At 51.6% G+C, this 16,763-nt stretch overlaps 1 protein-coding gene across 4 annotated transcripts in view; it reads left to right on the top strand.

The window, feature by feature from the left end:
- Positions 1-16,763, top strand: part of ZNF185 (zinc finger protein 185 with LIM domain) — a 51,907-nt gene that overhangs the window by 13,329 nt on the left and 21,815 nt on the right. For 2 of the 4 annotated variants that reach the window (XM_044235285.1, XM_044235283.1), the window contains exons 5-15: positions 325-363; positions 464-541; positions 1,120-1,209; positions 1,906-1,992; positions 2,494-2,577; positions 2,874-2,915; positions 3,753-3,836; positions 8,320-8,406; positions 10,676-10,780; positions 11,746-11,844; positions 14,810-14,899. In XM_044235285.1, the coding sequence (XP_044091220.1) occupies positions 325-363; positions 464-541; positions 1,120-1,209; positions 1,906-1,992; positions 2,494-2,577; positions 2,874-2,915; positions 3,753-3,836; positions 8,320-8,406; positions 10,676-10,780; positions 11,746-11,844; positions 14,810-14,899 (885 nt within the window). The remainder of the gene's footprint in view (positions 1-324; positions 364-463; positions 542-1,119; positions 1,210-1,905; positions 1,993-2,493; positions 2,578-2,873; positions 2,916-3,752; positions 3,837-8,319; positions 8,407-10,675; positions 10,781-11,745; positions 11,845-14,809; positions 14,900-16,763) is intronic. The other 2 variants (XM_044235284.1, XM_044235286.1) reach the window with 2 other exon arrangements.

Raw genomic sequence — 16,763 nt, forward strand, 5'->3', positions numbered from 1 at the left:
GGCAGGCCAGGGAAAAGTTGGAGTTTGGAGGGGAGCCCTCTTCAGGAAACGCTCAGCCATGAAATACGCCTTCACTTGGTGTGAGCCAGGACCGTGCTGGGCCAGTCCTGGAGGAATCAGCCATAAGTACCTTTCCCGCGGGAGCATGAGAAATGGGCAGAGCGGAACAGGCACGCTGGCGTGGGTGAACGGGTGGCTGCCCCTCGTCCTGTCCTCACTCTGACCACACTGGGACACCCAGCGGCCAATCCACTCTGCTTTCTCTGGGTGCAGGAGAAAGTAGGGCATCTTTGCTTCACCTCCTACCTACTTTTCCCTTGGCAGGCCTCCAAGCACAAGGGCTCCCACTGGCTATATCATCCGGTAGGTGACCACAGGACCCTGCCCACTTCCCCATGCCTGCCTGCACTACTCCCCGGCTTCTCACAGGGACTCACTGGACTTCTTCTGGCCTTTCTTTTAGGGGAGTGTTCACCCGGCCCATAGACAGCTCGTGCCAGCCCCAGCAGCACTACCCCAAGGCCAACGGAGCTCCAAAAAGGTGTGTGTCCATGGGGTGAGGGCGTATGCCGAGCACATGGCACAGAGATGATTCTTCCTCTCAGTAAGAGGGGGCGGGCAGGAGGGCTGGTAGGTGGCAGTTCTCTACCTCCATGGGTCAGGGCCCTGGGTAGCAGTGCTGGGACAGAAAGGCTCCAGGTGGATGTATGGTCCAGTCTGACACTTGGGTTCCCCAGCAGCCATGCCTCTGGGAGATCCTGGGCCACCACCTGACTGGCCCTAGTCGCCGGGGCAGAGACACAGGGAGGAGGCTGAGAGGGCTTCCCAGCCTTGACTTGCTGGCTGACTGCACTGAGCTGTATACTTTCGTCTGCCTTCTTCCTGGCAGACTGAGGTGACACATCGTCAAAGCACCCCAGTGTCAAGGTGAACCTGGACTCCATCAGAGAGGCAGGGCTAAGGGGCTTGGGCCTACCTATGGCAGGAGGGCTGCCCTGCTCAGGGTGGTGAGAGAAAAGAGGAAAGGCCCCGAGCCACATGTCTCCTGGGCCATGTGGGCAGATTTGGAAGCAAGACGGGACCTGGGAGTGGGCACATGGAAATTCCTTTCCTCTCCAGTGCAACCGGTCTGCTGAGAGCCACTCCTGCTGGACCTCCCCGCCCGTCCTCCTCTGGCTATAAGATGACCACTGAGGATTACAAGAAGCTGTAAGTATGTAACTGCAGACCTAGCTCGGCTCCCTCCAAGGACCAGCCCAAACACCAAACACCGGGTCTGCTGAGGGCAGCTGGTTGCTCGCGTCTGCGCATGGCCCCCGACATCGCTGCCGGCTGCCACTGTGACCTGGAGCTTACCAACAGAGTGACAAACCCCAGAAAGCTGGACAGCTGTACACATTGCACTTCCGAACGGAGGCAAAGCAAGGACTGTAAAGAAGCTTATTGAAGGGACCAGTGGGTCTGCGGAAGGGGTCATGGCTCATGGCTGTGGCCGCTGCTGGTTGGCTCTGTATTCTGGACATGTCTCTGCACCCCTCTGGGGTTCAGGCTAGGCTGGACTGGGGCCTGATGACCCCAAGCATGCTCAAGGTCCTGGAAGCCCTTCAGTTATTGGCATTTTGTGCAAAATCTGAGTGGCTTCTTGGATATAAATCTTCTGGGCTCCCCTTCTGGCCCCTGTCAAAGAAGCCCCCCACAATGTGCCCAGGGAGGGGGGATTGTGGACAAATTTCTCTAAGAAATTTCTCCAGAAATCTCTCTGAAGAAGGAGATGTGACAGTTGAGAGGCTTCAGCTGGGTCTTGAGGGATGGTTAGGACTGGCCTGAGGAGAGAGGAGAGCATGGGCAGAGAGGGGGGAGGAGGGGCCACAACAGACCATCACCTCCTCCCCTCCCCTCCCCCAGGGCACCCTACAACGTCCGGCGTAGCTCAGCCTCGGGGACCGCTGAAGAGGAGGAGGTACCCTTCTCATCTGATGAGCAGAAACGGAGGTAACGGTGCCCACCCGACATCCCACGGGCAGGGCAGAGGCCCAAGTTTGCGTGGACCAGTGACAAAGGAATTGCGCCAGTTGAGGTGACGAAATGCATAGCATGTACGGGATCATACTGGAGAAGTGGCTGACCAGCAGCAGGTGTCATTTACTGAGTCCCAGAACCACCGACTCAGGGCTGGGCCAGCTCAGAAAACCCTCTTATGAACCTTTTATGGAGTAAAACCTAGGAGATGAGGGTCTGTGAGAACCTTCCACTGTGGGCAGACAGGCTGGAGGGAGGAAGGTGCTTTGGGAGTTTATATCAGTTTGTTAGAAAGGGTCCTGCACAAATTGGACCAAAATAGGCCCTGCCCCTGGGAGGTCTCTATAGTCACTAAAGCTCCCTGTGCCTCAGTTTCCTCATCTGTAAATTCTGGGAGCAGGTGCTAATTTGGCTATGCTGGCACAGTGAGTCCCGCCTTATGCCATTCGATGCCCCTTCCCTGTGCCACCCCAGGTCGGAGGCTGCAAGCAGTGTGGTGAGGAAGACGGCTCCCCGCGAGCACTCCTATGTTCTGTCAGCAGCCAAGAAGAGCACCAGGTTAGTGACACAGCGGGAGACACGGCGGGGCCTGGCTCTGGGCCGGCCCAGGTACCGACCCGCTCCCCTCCCCTTAGGGCTCCAGGGTTCCTTTGGCTAGGGAGGGGTTGGTTGAGAGAACCCTCCTATCCAGACCTTCTGGGATTCTCGATGTACTTTCTGGAAAATGGAGAGGGCCGGCTCCTGCCAGCAGGACTAGTGACAGAGGAGACCAGGTCCCTGTAAAGCAGAGTGGTCACGATGTCACCTGTCCACGGGCTCTGTCCAACACGTTGCCTTTTCTGCTTCCTTTTCAGCAGCCCTCCCCAGGAGATGCAGGCCCCGTTCATTGCGAAGAGGTAAATGTCAGCAAGGGAAGACTTGGAAGCTTCTCGCTGGCTACAGAGAAGGTCTCCTGCCAGCAGGGGTGGAGTATGAGCTCTGTGGAAGGCAGGCCTAGAGTGGGAAGTTGTGAGGGGCTGGTGGCTTCTGTCAGAAGGCTTCAACGGCCAGTTCTGTGTAAGCAGGATCTGGCCAGTAGAATGTAGCTTGTGGCTGGAAACTTCCATTTGCTAACAGGGCTAGGGCCCTGACCCCTAAAAGAGTCATAGAGTTTCCAAGGGCCTCTGAAGTTTTGAAGCAAAAGTAGCTACCAGGGAAAAAAGGACTTGTTCCCATCCTTCCCGCCCTGCCAGGGATAGGTTGGACAATGCCGTGGCAGGTGGGCTTATTGGACTGGGGTCCAGAGGTTTGTCACTGGGAGCCTCTGCCTGGCCAGGCCCTTGGAAGTGACAGTGATGCTGGAGATGGGGCCTACAGGGTGAACAGGGCTCACAGGGAATGATCGGGATGTTATGTCCCAGGCTTCTTTCCCAGCTTCTGGTGACCACAGGCAACCCCTGACATTCCTTGGCTTGTACACCTATCACTCCAGTCTCCGCCTCTATCTTACGGACCTTTTCTCTCTGTGTCTGCGTCCACATTTCCCTCTTCTTATAAGGACACTGGTCATTGGATGTAGGGCTCGCCCTACTCCAGTGTGACCTGATCTTAACCTGATTACATCTTCAGAGACCCTATTTCCAAATAAGGTCACGTTCACAGGTTCAAGGCAGACATGAATTTTGGAGGCACACTATTCAGCTGAGCACACCACAGGGGACAAGCAGTGCATCTGTTTCTCTTCTTGCCCCCAGGGTTGAGGTGGTGGATGAGGACAGGCCTTCTGAGAAGAGCCAAGACCCACCTGCTCTAGCAAGTTTCCCTTCTGGCTCAAGCAGGTAATGAACCACACTCATCTCTGCCTGGGGCTGGGGGCTTGCCGGCTTGCCTTGCCCGTGTCACTGTGGGACTTCTGCTGGGTCGCCACCTTGCAGGGCCTCAGGGTCAGTGTCCCCATGTGCCCAGTGACAAGATGGGCACAGAAATCAGTAAGAGCCTGTGCGGTTGGATGCTGTAGGGCTGAACGGAGCACAACAGCCTGATGTCCAGGGACAGCATGTCACTCTTGTCTGTTCGATGCTTATCTGTGTTACCTTAACCTGATGGCAGCCACAACATCTTAGAAAAAAGTACTAGCTTTAGGGTTTGAGAGGGTCTACCGTCAGGGTCTTAGCCCTGCCATTCTTGGGCTTGTTTAGACCTCTGCTGTAAGTTGTCCAAGTTCAGCCTGCCAACCATGCCCACCGCCTCCTCTGGAGAAGGAGGCTCCACAGTCCCCAGCCCCGCTCACAGCTGCCTTCTCTGACAGCCCCACTGGGGGTGGAGCTGAGCGCATGCTGAGTCTGCCCAGCCCTGCAGGGAGCTGGGAGCCCAGGTGGGTGCTGTGTGCTGGCTCTGGCCTGTGAGCCAGTCATATGGGAGGGTCTGGGACTGGAACGCCAGGGCAAGAGCAGGCTGCGCACTGGGGATGTCACTACAGAGGGGGCCCTGATTTGCTTTGATTTCTGAGCCCTGAGCATCTGCGCACATGACAGTGCTCGCTTGTCCACAAACAGAGAGCAAGCAATACTTCCTTGTACTTTGCAGTGAACTGAGCCTAGTCCACTTGCTGGCAAGCCCCTACTCCCCTCCCCAGTTCAAGTCCCACAGCCATCTGTGTGTGTCCACCTGCCGTAGACAGACCGTGGGGGCGAGCAGCGCTGCAGACCTTCTGTGCCCGGAGGGGGCTGAGCTCACAGCCTCGCAGCGGCCCCTCCTCTTCACTCCCTTCGTCTTCGGATACTCCTTTGCTTTTCTGTTTTTTGGTGTTTTTTTTTTTTTTTAAAGATTTTATGTATTTATTTGACAGAGAGACGGTGAGAGAGGGAACACAAGCAGGGGGAGTGGGAGAGGGGGAAGCAGGTTCTCCACTGAGCAGGGAGCCCCATGCAGGGCTGGATCCCAGGACCCTTGGATCATGACATGAGTTGAAGGCAGACGCTTAATGACCGAGCCACCCAGGCGCCCTGATACTCCCTTGTTTGTGTGAACTCTCATCCGTAAGAACTTTTAAACAAGTGGAAGATTTGAGAGCTCTTCAGAAGGCAGCATTGATGGGACTTGGGGGCTGTCTGGGTTTGCTAGGGATGCCAGAACAAAGTAGCACAGATTGTGGGGGACTTAAAGAACAGAAATATCTTGTCTCCCGGTTCCGGAGGCTGGAAGTCCAAAATCAAGGCATAAGCAGGGTTGGTTCTTTCTGAGGCCTGGGAGGGAGGCCTGTCCTTGGTCTGTAGATAGCCACCTCTGCCTGTGTGTCTTCACGGGCTCCTCCCTGTGTGTGTCTGTGTTCTGATCTCCTCTCCTCATAAGGACATCGATCATTTTAGATCAGGGGCCTGTCCTACTCCCGAAGAACCTCATCTTAACAAATACCATCTGCAATGACCCTGTTTCCAAATAAGGCTCCAATCTAAGGCACTAGAGGTTAGAACTTCAACATATAAATTTTGAAGTGGGCATAATTCAGCCCCAAACATTTTACATCTCTGATTTCTCCTTATTTGTGTTTTATGTAAAAGAAAAAAAAAAAAGCAATGAATGGTTCATTGACACCAGTAGCAAAGTCCCCCAGACTGGTGGCTTGCACAACAGAAATATTCTGTGTCACAGTTCTGGAGGCCAGAAGTCCAAGATCAAACTTGCCTGTGAGGCCCCAGGGGGAGGAAGGAGGCAACAGGGGCTGGTCAGGGAGGCTCCGTGTGATGCTGCCCTCAGATTCTGCAGTCACAAAATGTCTGCAATCCCCGACAGCTTCCAGGTGAGCTGCTGGCTGGTCCTGGGTTCTCTTCCTTTCCGACCCCGCTGCGTCAGGAAGGTCCTGCACTGGTCGGGTCAGGCAGCTGCCATCAGTTTCCCACACCCAGCTTCACTCTGCCTGGTTATTTGAAAATTCCAGGCCTGGATGTGGCCTTGAAGGAACCAAGCCCTGTGGGAAGCAATGACTTAACCAAATTCTGGGTTCTGTAACACTTCAGAACAAGCTGGCTTATGGCAGAGTGGGGCAGGAGAACCTCACAGCCTTGTCCCCAGCTATGGCCCTGCTGAGGCTGCCGCAGTAAGTTCCTAGGAGGGAAGGCCTTGTTTTAGGTGCCAAAGCCTTCAGGGACTTCAGGGAGGGCTGAAACTTTGGGACCTGCCGGCTGTGTCCTTGGGGCTGTCCAGCTCTCACTTTCCTTCCATCAGATACCAGACCTGCCTGGCATCCCAAAGGCCTCTCAGCTCCAAGTTCATCTGAACTCCTTGTCTCTAGTCCCCCTGCTCAACCATGGAAGGGGTCTTCCCTCTGTGCACCCTGGGGCTTGATTTTTTGAGTTCTTCTTGTCTGGAGGGCCTGGGTGCCCTGGACGCGGCGAGCCATGCACTGTTCGAGCGCCCCTGCCTGTCTCCCATTTTTCCAGAGAAAGTGGCTGCTGTCCCCATCACAGCACTAGTCAAGATTCCTTGGCTTTCTGCCTTACCCGATCATGGCAGGGCCTGTAGGCTGTGCCCCAGCGTGCTGCCCGGCAGACAAACTGGAGAACAGTAACAGCACAGCTTCCAGCACAAGGCTTTGTACTTTAACCCCCTGTGCCTCAGCGCCCTCGTGTATACAACAGTGAGTAGTGATACCAACCTCGTGAGGCTGCCTCAAGTTCTAAATGCCACAGGCAGTTGGGGCCCCACTAGATGAGGGCCCGTGACCTCCAGCGGCTCTCAGCCTAGCTGAGGACCTACGGCTGAACTAGAGCGATCTCTGGCTGAAGCTCTGGTAGGGGGCTGGGGCTGAGGCTACTGTAACCAGTTACCATGAACTCGGTGGATTAAACAACAGAAACTTATCCTCTTACAGCTCCGGAGGCCAGGGGTTCTAAATCAAGGTGTCAGTATGGCTGTGTTTCCTGCAAAGGCTCTGGATGAGAATCTGTTCCAGGCCTTTCTCTTAGCCTCTGGTATCGCTGGCAATCCTTGTTGGTTCTTAATTTGTAGGTGTCCATTCTCACATGGCTGTATTCCTTCCATGTGTCTGAGTACAAATGTCCCAGTCGTATCGGATTAGGACTCACTCTTTTCCAGTATGATCTTACCTTAACTTAATTACATCTGCAGTGGCCCAATTTCCAAATAAAGGCACATTCTCAGATACCGGAGAGGACTTCAGCACATCTTTTAGGAGCAACAATACAACCCATAACAGCCTCCCTGGAAGGGGTGCCATTTGAGTGGGGTCTTCAGGAAGGAATTGCTCAAGGGGATGACAAAGAAGGAGGAAGGCATTGAAGGAGAGGCACCGGCTTGGACAGGCTTGGGTCATGCTTTGTTCCTATTTCCTCTCTGACATGACAACACCGGTGAACAAGTATGTTTTTATGTGCCTATGATGTTCTCAAGTGGGGTGTGTCTCAGCCACGTGCTTTATGCTGTCATCATTGCTATCGTGGGAGGACAAAGAGATCAGAGCTGGCCTTGTGCACCAGGTACCCTGTCCCTGGAAGCCCTTCCATTTCCCTCATGTCATCTCCAGTGTGATAGGTGTCAGCTAAGCCCCAGGAGGGACATAAACAAGCAGCCCACTGACCCAGTCCTCTTTAGGCCTCCTCGTTTAGGTTGGAGCTAGACGTCAGAATCAACTCTAAGGTGACTTTCAAAGGAGAGCAGCCAAGCCACCCTAGTTTCCCCAAAGTGAAGACCATCTGCCTCCCAGCCCTCTCCCTAGCAGCCTCTGCCTCTTCCTCCCCCACCTCTAGCCCCCACCACCTGGTCACTTGCTTTCAGGCCCCAAGTCCCTGATATCCTACACCCACCAGCTCACACTCCAAATTTGGTCTGTAGGTTTCCAGAGAATCTGGTTGGGCATCAGTCCCCATCAGTCCATGTATACAGAATTCCCACTGGCCTCACAAATAGCCATTTTGAACTTTCCAGAGGGACCACATCCAGGGCTTACCTCCGCAAGTGGCATCATGGCAGCAGCTACAGACAGAGCATTGGAGCTGGGTGGTCGCACTGCCGCCCAGAAGGCCCTTTGCTGTGCCTCAGGGGGTCTGGGCTTGTGGGTGGGAGATTGGTAAAGGGGTGTTTGTTTCACTCTCCTTCCTCTGGGGCCTGGAGGTCAGTGGCCCAAACTCAGCTGTAGCACCAAGAAAACTTAAGGCCAAAGAGGAGAAAAAAGGCAATGGGTCTGGGTCCCACGGCATTAGCCAGGAAGCTCCTGAGGGAGAATGCCCTTGGACCCCTGGCACAGTTGGGAAACAGGAAGGCTTGTCTTACCAGCAACTCCCTGGCTTTCTTCCTTGGCTGCAGTACAAGAGGCGAGGAGATTGTCCGCCTGCAGATCTTGACACCTGGAGCAGGACTCTGCCTGATGGCCCCAAACCTGGAGGGAATGAGGTATGGGGGCCCTGCTGGGCTCCTTCCGTGGCATTTTAGAGGTGGGATCAGTAGGGAAGGGATACAAATGGTCAGGGCAAGGGGCTGGTTGGTGAGAGACATGGTCAACCTGGGTCCCCTACCCCCATCTCATTCTTTCCACCCCAGGGGTGACTGCCCCCTGGCCAGAAATGTTAACCATCTGATGTACACGGTGCTGGGGAAGGTGAGTGACAGGGGGACCACAACCAGCAGGGATCACAGAGGGCCTAGTCCTTGCCCTGAGATAGGAGGGAGAGAGTCATGCAACAGGCAGGCAGGATGGTGCGCTGCGGGGGGGGCAGCAGGGTTTGCTAGGGGCTGGGACCCAGGGAAGATGGGGTGGGGGCAAGGGGAGATCTGAGCAGGGAGGTGCCAATTCTCTGAAGGGACAAGTGACAGGTGGGATCCGTCTTCCATTCATTTAGCTATTTAGTCAGCTACCGTTTACTGAGTTCCTGATGCACACCTGACCCCTGAGTCCCTGCCTCATGAAGCCCAGAGTCTGGGGAGGGAGGCCAGAGTGTTTGCCCACTAGAGCCGTGGGAGCTCCAAGCAGGGGCCCGTCACCAGCTAGAGGTGGGGATGGTTAAGGGAAGGTTCCCTTGGAGAAGTGGCATCCAAGATGAGGCCTGATGGATCTCTAGTTCCCTTTACTCTCCTCTTTGACTCCTCCTCCACATCCCCACCCCAGTCAGGCACTGAGTCCTACCCATTTTACTTTAGGGATGTTTCCTCTTCTTATTCTTCTATTGCCCCATCCCTAGACTCTCCACATCTCTACCTGGGTGAGATTTCTAAAAGGCAGAAGTAGTTATGCCAGCACCCTGGGGAAAATCCTGCCAGTGCACAGTTGTCCACTCATAGATCATTGTTCCCCAAGAACTCAGCACCTGCAGTTAAGTGTTCTATACATTCCCTTTGGACCAGAACAGAAATGCAGGAGTGTTTGTTACTGGAATGACTTCTTTAATAAGGCAATATCGAAAGCTTCTTCATTGATTTCCCTAAGGTGACCAATCTCTGAGAAACAAGGGCAAAATGACCCCAAGAGATGTAGGAGGAAGTCAGGCTGCCTCCAGTGAACATCCCTGGTGTGTCTCCTGTCTTCAGAGCCCACAAGGCTTCTGGTACTTTGTCTGGGAACGGCGAAGCTACAACAACCCATTGATCTCCCACTTGTCAATGGGATAATCAAATTGGGGGAAGAAGAAAGAGGGAAAGCTAGAATTCACCAAGCCCTACCTTGCCCCAGCAGCCTAGCAGGTATCCCCATGCAGGATGTAAACGCAGTCACTGTGTCCATTTAATAGATGTGGAAATTGAGACCCTGAATGGTCAAGTAGCGTGCTCAAGGTAACATGGCCAAGAACAGGCAGATTCAGGACTCCCACCGAGGCTGCTTGACTCCCACTCTATGCCTTTCCATGGTGGAGCATGGGCATGGAAAGGAAGGCTGAGAACACCAAAGTTCCAGGGCAGAAGAGGAGAAAAGGTGAAGGAGACTGGGAAGGTATGGCAAGGGAGGTAGGAGATGGTGTCAAAGAGTTATGACAGACAGATGGAGATGGAGGAAGGAAGCCAGAGGTGTCCCACTAGGTCAGAGAGAACAGAGGGAGGTTGAATTAGGAGGTTAGGAGCAGTCTTAACATCATAGAGAATTACAGCCCAGAACTCTGCAACCAAAGTTCTGGACTAATTTGAACCATTTGGGTTCAAATCCTAGCTCTTCCCCTTGTTACCTGGGGAACTTGGGGCACATTGCTTGGGCTCTCTGTGCCCTCATTCACTCATCTAGAAAGTAGACATGGACAAATACAGTGTGCATATCCTGGGGTTTATCTGTAGGATTAATGCATGCAGAATCATGAGAATGGAGTCTGACCTTCAGTCAACAGTCACTATTACTGAGAATTTGAGAATTAGCCAGTCCCACAATATCAAAATTTTTAAAAGATTTTATTTATTTGACAGAAAGAGAGATCACAAGTAGGCAGAGAGGCAGGCAGAGAAGTGGGGAGGGGAGCAGACTCCTTGCTGAGCAGAGAGCCCGATGTGGGCCTCGATCCCAGGACCCTGAGATCATGACCTGAGCCAAAGGCAGAGGCTTAACCCACTGAGCCACCCAGGTGCCCCACAATATCAAATTTTGAGTTCCTTGAAGACAGTTGGCATTTAGGGATGAGCTAACTGCCTTCATCTGAGTGTGGGTGGCTACTGGGTGGTTGACTTATGTTTCTTTCCTCCATAGTTCTTCCCCAGGCTCCAAAGACAAAGAGGCCCCCAGCCCTAGAGAGGCCAAGAGAGACTTGGTTGGTGAGGAGGCCTGCAAGAGCCCCAGTCTAGACCCTGAAAGGTAATTTGGTGTAGGGATGTAGAGCCCATGTAGCCTTTGGTCTAAGGTCAATGGGTAGAGCTAGGACCAGGACTGTCCAGTTCCCCACTGTGTCCCCAGTGTCTGAGGCAGTGCAGGTCCTCAGTGAATATTTGTTGAAAGAATAAATGAAGGAATGCATGAGGCCTGGAGAGGGGCAGGCCCCTCCCTCAGGGAGCCAGTTGCAGAGCTGGACAAATCTCTAGGCCAGACCACCCCCACCCCAGCTCTTGGCCTATCTTCACTGTGGCTTTTTCCCCACTGAAAGCAGTCCTGCTGATGGCCAGGGCAAACAAGGCTGCCAAGTGATCAGTTTAAGGTAGTCAGTGACCGAAGAGTACATGGGCCTCAACAGAACATCTAGCATGGACTTTCAGGATGACCTGTGGCTAAAGGGAGACATGGTAGAGGCTGGCAAAGATGGGAGGCAGAGCTAGTTGGGGACGGTGAGTCCAGAAGGGGCGGTTGTGCCCAGCCATCCTGTGACCATCTCATTGAGTTGTCCTCCAAGACAGACCAGGGAAGCCTGGGTGTGGTGAGCAGTGGCTGAGAGTTAGACATTTCTTCAATGAGATGCTAGTAGCCAGCAATGGATAAGAGCCACGACCTTGCCTGCCTGCCACCATTTTCTCAATGTGACCCCAAATGTCTTGCCCCTTGTTCTGTTAGTCATTGATCCCTCCATTGTGCCAGCCTCCTCCTGAGTTGTCACTTTGTTCTGTTTTTGTTTTTGTTTTTGTTTTTTGGCTCCACTCTTGCTCCCAGTCCATCAGGTTTGGAAGAAAAGCAGAAATACTTGCTAATGTCAGGTTGGCTCTAGTTAGAGCAGCACAGGGTGGCAGCCGAGAGCTGGGGTTTCTAGTCCTTGAGGCTTGCTCTCAAAACATCTTAGTTATATTAGATCAAAACCTAATCAGAGTCAGCAAATGGTTCTCTTCCCAAAACAGGTCAAGTGCACAGTCAAGTGATGGCAATGTGGGATCCAGAGCCATGGGCTTCCTACCTGAAGTCTTGACTGGAGCAGACATTGGCTCTGAGAGAGGAAGGTAAGCTGCCTGGGGGAGACAGATGGCCCCAACTTATTGATTCTCTCATGTCTTTGGTGACAAGCCAGGGTCAAGCTGCCAGAACTGCTTGGGTTGCTGGGGACTGAGCACCGTTATTTCCCATAGTCCTTTATAGCATGCTTCTCCAGTTGCTGCCACCACATCCTTTGTCCCTGGGCTTTCCATTTAAGGGAATTGCCCATGCTTGAGTTTTGTTCTGTCTACCTTCTGCCATTGGCTCTCAAGATCCTCCAGAACAGACACAAGGGCTCCCTTGCAGCTGGAGGCCCAGCTCCTTCTTGGGCAGGCCTCAGGAGGTAGGATGAATGTGTGGGGAAATGAATGAAGGGACAAACTAAACAAAAAAATGACCGTTTCTTCTTGGCTGAGCTCTGAGGGCTAAAGCTGAAGAAGGTCCTTCATCGCTGCTTTCTCCATTCCCTTCCAGAAGCTCCATATCTCCTTTTCCTGCCCCACCAGCCTTTCCTGGCCAGTTATGCTTTGTGGTTCAGTGAGAGGAAAAGCAGTAGCCCCTCTGAGGAGACAAGCACGTCTGCCTGGGCTCAAATTCCTAGACCTGGGTGGAGTCAGGAGCTACTTTCTCAGGTGATTCAGGAAATGGCAAGGTCCCACCTGTCCCCAAGTGATTTCAAGCCAAGCATGAGTCATCCTTGGAGACAAAGGATGGGAATGCTGATGTTGGCCCAGTTTGTTCAATTCCAAGTTGTGCTAGCTCCCTTATGGTTCAGAGCAAATGAACAAAGAGGAATGACAAAGCCAGGATCTGCCCTACCACTGAGCTTCAGCAGTTGCAAGGAAAGATCGCTGTGCTGGGGCCTTGGATCTTTGAGGTGCCACTAGTGGGGAGGGCTCTCTGAGAGCCCAGTACTTACAGACTGCATCACTGTGTGCTGGCCAGCATGGTTGTGTTATTAAATGAATTTGCTCGTTGCTGTTGTAGACTTCTGCTTCATGTTTGAATATTCATCAATCACCCTTCTTACTTACACACCTTCATAAAATGAAGTCTTTGCTTTCTGCTTTCATTTTCCTTAAAGTGAAGCCAAATATCAAGTTACCTTACAAAATATCTGAAGAATTGTCTAGACTTTTATGCCTTTTAACCTTTCAAGATTCAAGAGTTTTTTATGTTGTTTTACTTATCCTTATTTTGACTATGATTTTTAAGAAACTTCCTGTTATTATATTTCCAAGGAAAATGTTGTTTCTTTTTTTTTAAGATTTTATTTTTAAGTGATCTCTACACCCATTGTGGGGCTCGAACTTACAACCATGAGTTAAGAGTTGTATGTTCTACCAACTAAGCCAGCCAGGCACTCCAGAAAATGTTCTTTCTTTCTTTTCATTCAAAGATTTCATTTATTTATTTGCCAGAGAGAGGGGGGTGTGTGCATGCATACAAGCAAGGGAAGTGGCAGGCAGAGGGAGAAACAGGCTCCCTGCTGAGTGAGGAGCCTGACGTGGGACTTGATCCCAGGACCCTGGGATCATGACCTGAGCTGAAGACAGATGCTTAACCCACTGAGCCACCCAGGCGTCCGAGAAAATGTTATTTCTTATGCAGAAAAAAACCACTCCTTTTCCATTCACTTTTCTCCCCCATTCACTTTTATGAATAATTGAATTTAGTAATTATGGTTGTAAGTACAACTGGGATAAACGGATTTGAGAACAAACATGAGTGGAGCCTTGCATAGGTGTGAGGTGACCTGTGACTGCTCAGCATGCTGTGAGCATCGATCTGCCTGATTTACAGAGGCAAAGAATGCAACCTACCTCTGGGAAGACTGGGCAATTTAGCAACCCACTCACTCAGTCTGTAACAAGCTGATGGATACAGATGGACTGCAAAGGGATGCTGCTTCTGTAAGTGGCCACAGGCCCCAGTAATAATAACAGAAGCAATTTAGCACATGATATGGATTAGGCATTATTCTAAGTACTTGGCATATATTAATATATTATTCTTGGAAAACTTATGAGGCAGACACAGTTATTATCCCCATTTCACTGATGACCAAACTGAGGTCCAGAGGAGTCCAGTGATATGCCTAAGATCACACAGCTGGGAGGTAGCAAAGTGCTGATTTGAATGTAGGCAATATGCCTTCAGGGAGCATATACTGCCCCAGTGTCAGGCAGCTGTGGTCTCTAAGTGAGTATTATGCCCTGAGCATCTATCTGAACAGCCCTTCAGCTCTCATCATCTGTTGGAGATGGAAGCCATTGTTTGGAGAGGGAATACAGACACAAAGTCCTGAACCCAGACCAAGCTTGGACTCCTTCATAGACTCTGCTTAGCTGCTGGCTTCCCCCCATTTCCTGAATGATCAGGATGTATGTGTGTAGTGCCAACTCTCAGCCTTGTAAGCCTAGTACCTACTCACAAGGATCCAAGCTGAGGTAGCAGAAGGGATGGCACTGGGAGACAGAGCTAAGGAAGAGACCATCCTGTAGGGACTGAAGCTCAACCCGGCAAGCAGAAGTCAGGAGGAGGAATCCCAGGGACAGTCATCCAGTACTAGGAGGCTCAGTACTCAGCAAATGGAAGTGGTTGAGGGGGGCATATGGGTCCAGGGGTGCTAAGGGGCAATGGGAAGGGGTTGTGCATCCCTACACAGCAGGCTTTTGCCCTATTTCATCTATCAGTCCACCAGTAGGAGTGGCTAGTTTGCTGTGGGTGTGTGGAACATTCACTAAGGAGCAATCTTCCTGTACTCCCACACAGCCCCAGGAGATGTAGGTCAGGCAAGGATACTGGAACCCAAAACCAAGAGCTGATCAGGAGCAGTGCTTGATCTTGAACTCAGGTGCTAAGGGTTAGAGAGATGCCATCCTTTACTGCCAGATATTGCTCCCCCTTTCCTGTGAGAAGACAGCTGGGAAGGGACTCCATTCTCCTTTGGTCTGAGGCCTCAGTAGGCATGTGTGCTTTCTCCCTCAGTTCCAGTACTACTCTGGCCTCTGCTGGACCAGCTGATCAGAAGAGTGACAGTCCAGCAGACCTGGAGGACAGAGAGGCACACCTGAAGGGGTAAGGCATCAGGCAACAGTGCTGAGCTTCTTAGGTAGAGAGAGCAAGTCAGGTATGCATCAGCCTTTGGTCTGGAGGGTGAGGCCAGCAAGGCTAGTGAGCATGTGGCAGGAGCTGAAGCCCCAGCTAGAGCCCTCTGGCCTCTGCCTCTGGGGCCACAAAGCTTTTCACTACATCTTGTTGCCTCCAGCCAGGAAGTCTTCCATAATCAGGAAGTCACCCACTCTTTCAATCAACAGTCACTGAAATGGCACCTACCCTGTGCTAGAGGCTGGAGAAAACAGATATGGGTGAAGGGATGCAAAGCCTGGCCCACACTGCAACTATACATTATGTGGAAGCAGGGAAATCGGGGACAGCTTCATGGGTTAGGTGGCTTTTGAGCTAAATCTTGAAAGGTGAATAGAGGTCTTTCAAGCAAAGGAAACAGGATATGCAAAGGATTCCAAACAACTGGCTATTTCCTGGGCACTATATGTAGTTGAGTGTGGCTAGTACTGAGGGTCCTTGTCAGGGATAGGTGGAATAGAAGGGGCTGATTGGCATTTAATACCAGATATTGTTAATGATCACAACAACCATTTAACTTTGGGTCACCTACTGTGTGCACAGTCCTCAACTCACTGTGTCTTATACAGTGCTCCCCACAATCCTGTGAGGTTTGCATGTAATTAGAAGGAAGAACAAAGGTCTGGATCCTAGGTATCTGTGCCCCCTGGGAAGAACAGTGCTCTGAAAGAAATAGCCAGGGTGCTGATACAGAGTGGTGGCAGTGAAGAAGTCTATTACTTACATGGGGTAACTTGGGCAAGTTCCTATAAAGAGGAAAATGAACCAATTCTAGGAATATCAAGGAGAAAAGAGTTGCAGATAAAGAACTGAAGATAAACCTTGCAGTGGAATACACTAGAGTGGCTGGAGCCTAGCCAATGACAGGGACCATAGATAGAGCAGGGATTTGGTAAGCTATCAGGCATGAAGCCCTATTTTGTGGCTTTTTGGGTTCAAATTGTGTTGACAGTTAACACAGTGAACACAGTAACTGACACCTATAGTGTGCTCTGCTGGATGCTTTACAATCTTTCCAGCTGCTCCACAAAATGAATAACCTAGGAAAACTGAGGCAGAGAAAGGTTAAGTAACTTGTCCAAGGGCTTACAAGTGACAAAGCAGAGTTCCAATGCAAGAGCCTCTAAAAACAACACTTCAGGAATAACTTCAAGAAGTTATTTTATGAAATCTGTTGTGTGAAACAGATTCTCAAGATACAGAACTAGTAAGTGTTAGGTAGTTAAAGTGTAAAGCACCCTGTCTGTGTGATCTCATCCAATTTTCCCCAAACTTGGGGTAGGATCTCTCTTTTTGTTATGCAATATAACAACAGAGAAAATTCTGGCTGCACTTGAGAATCACCAGGAAAGTTTAAAAAACAAAACAAAACTTCCTGAGCCCCATGCAGAGGTTTAGATTTAATTGGTTTTTAAAAGATTTTATGTTATTTATTTGAGAGGGAATGAGAGGGGAGAGGGTCAGAGGGAGAAGCAGACTCTCTGCTGGGCACGGAGCCCCAGGCTGCACTCAGTCTTAGGACTCCAGGATCGTGACCTGAGCTGAAGACAGTTGCTTAACCAACTGAGGTATCTAGGCGCCCCTAGCTTTAATTGTTGTGTGGTGGCTTACAGCACCCAAATCTTTAAAATCCCACAGTTTATTTTCATGTCCAGTCTGGGTTGAGAATCATTGCCGGCTTCGCGCGTGCCCTTCTGATTGGCGCGTGCCCACCATAGTGGAGGGCGACACCGTCATGTGTGCGCCTGCGCGGCGGGGCGAGCGCGCCGCATTTGTGTGCGCCTGCGCGTACCGC

This window comes from Neovison vison, chromosome X, assembly GCF_020171115.1.
Source record: "Neovison vison isolate M4711 chromosome X, ASM_NN_V1, whole genome shotgun sequence".
Classification (NCBI taxonomy): domain Eukaryota; kingdom Metazoa; phylum Chordata; class Mammalia; order Carnivora; family Mustelidae; genus Neogale; species Neogale vison.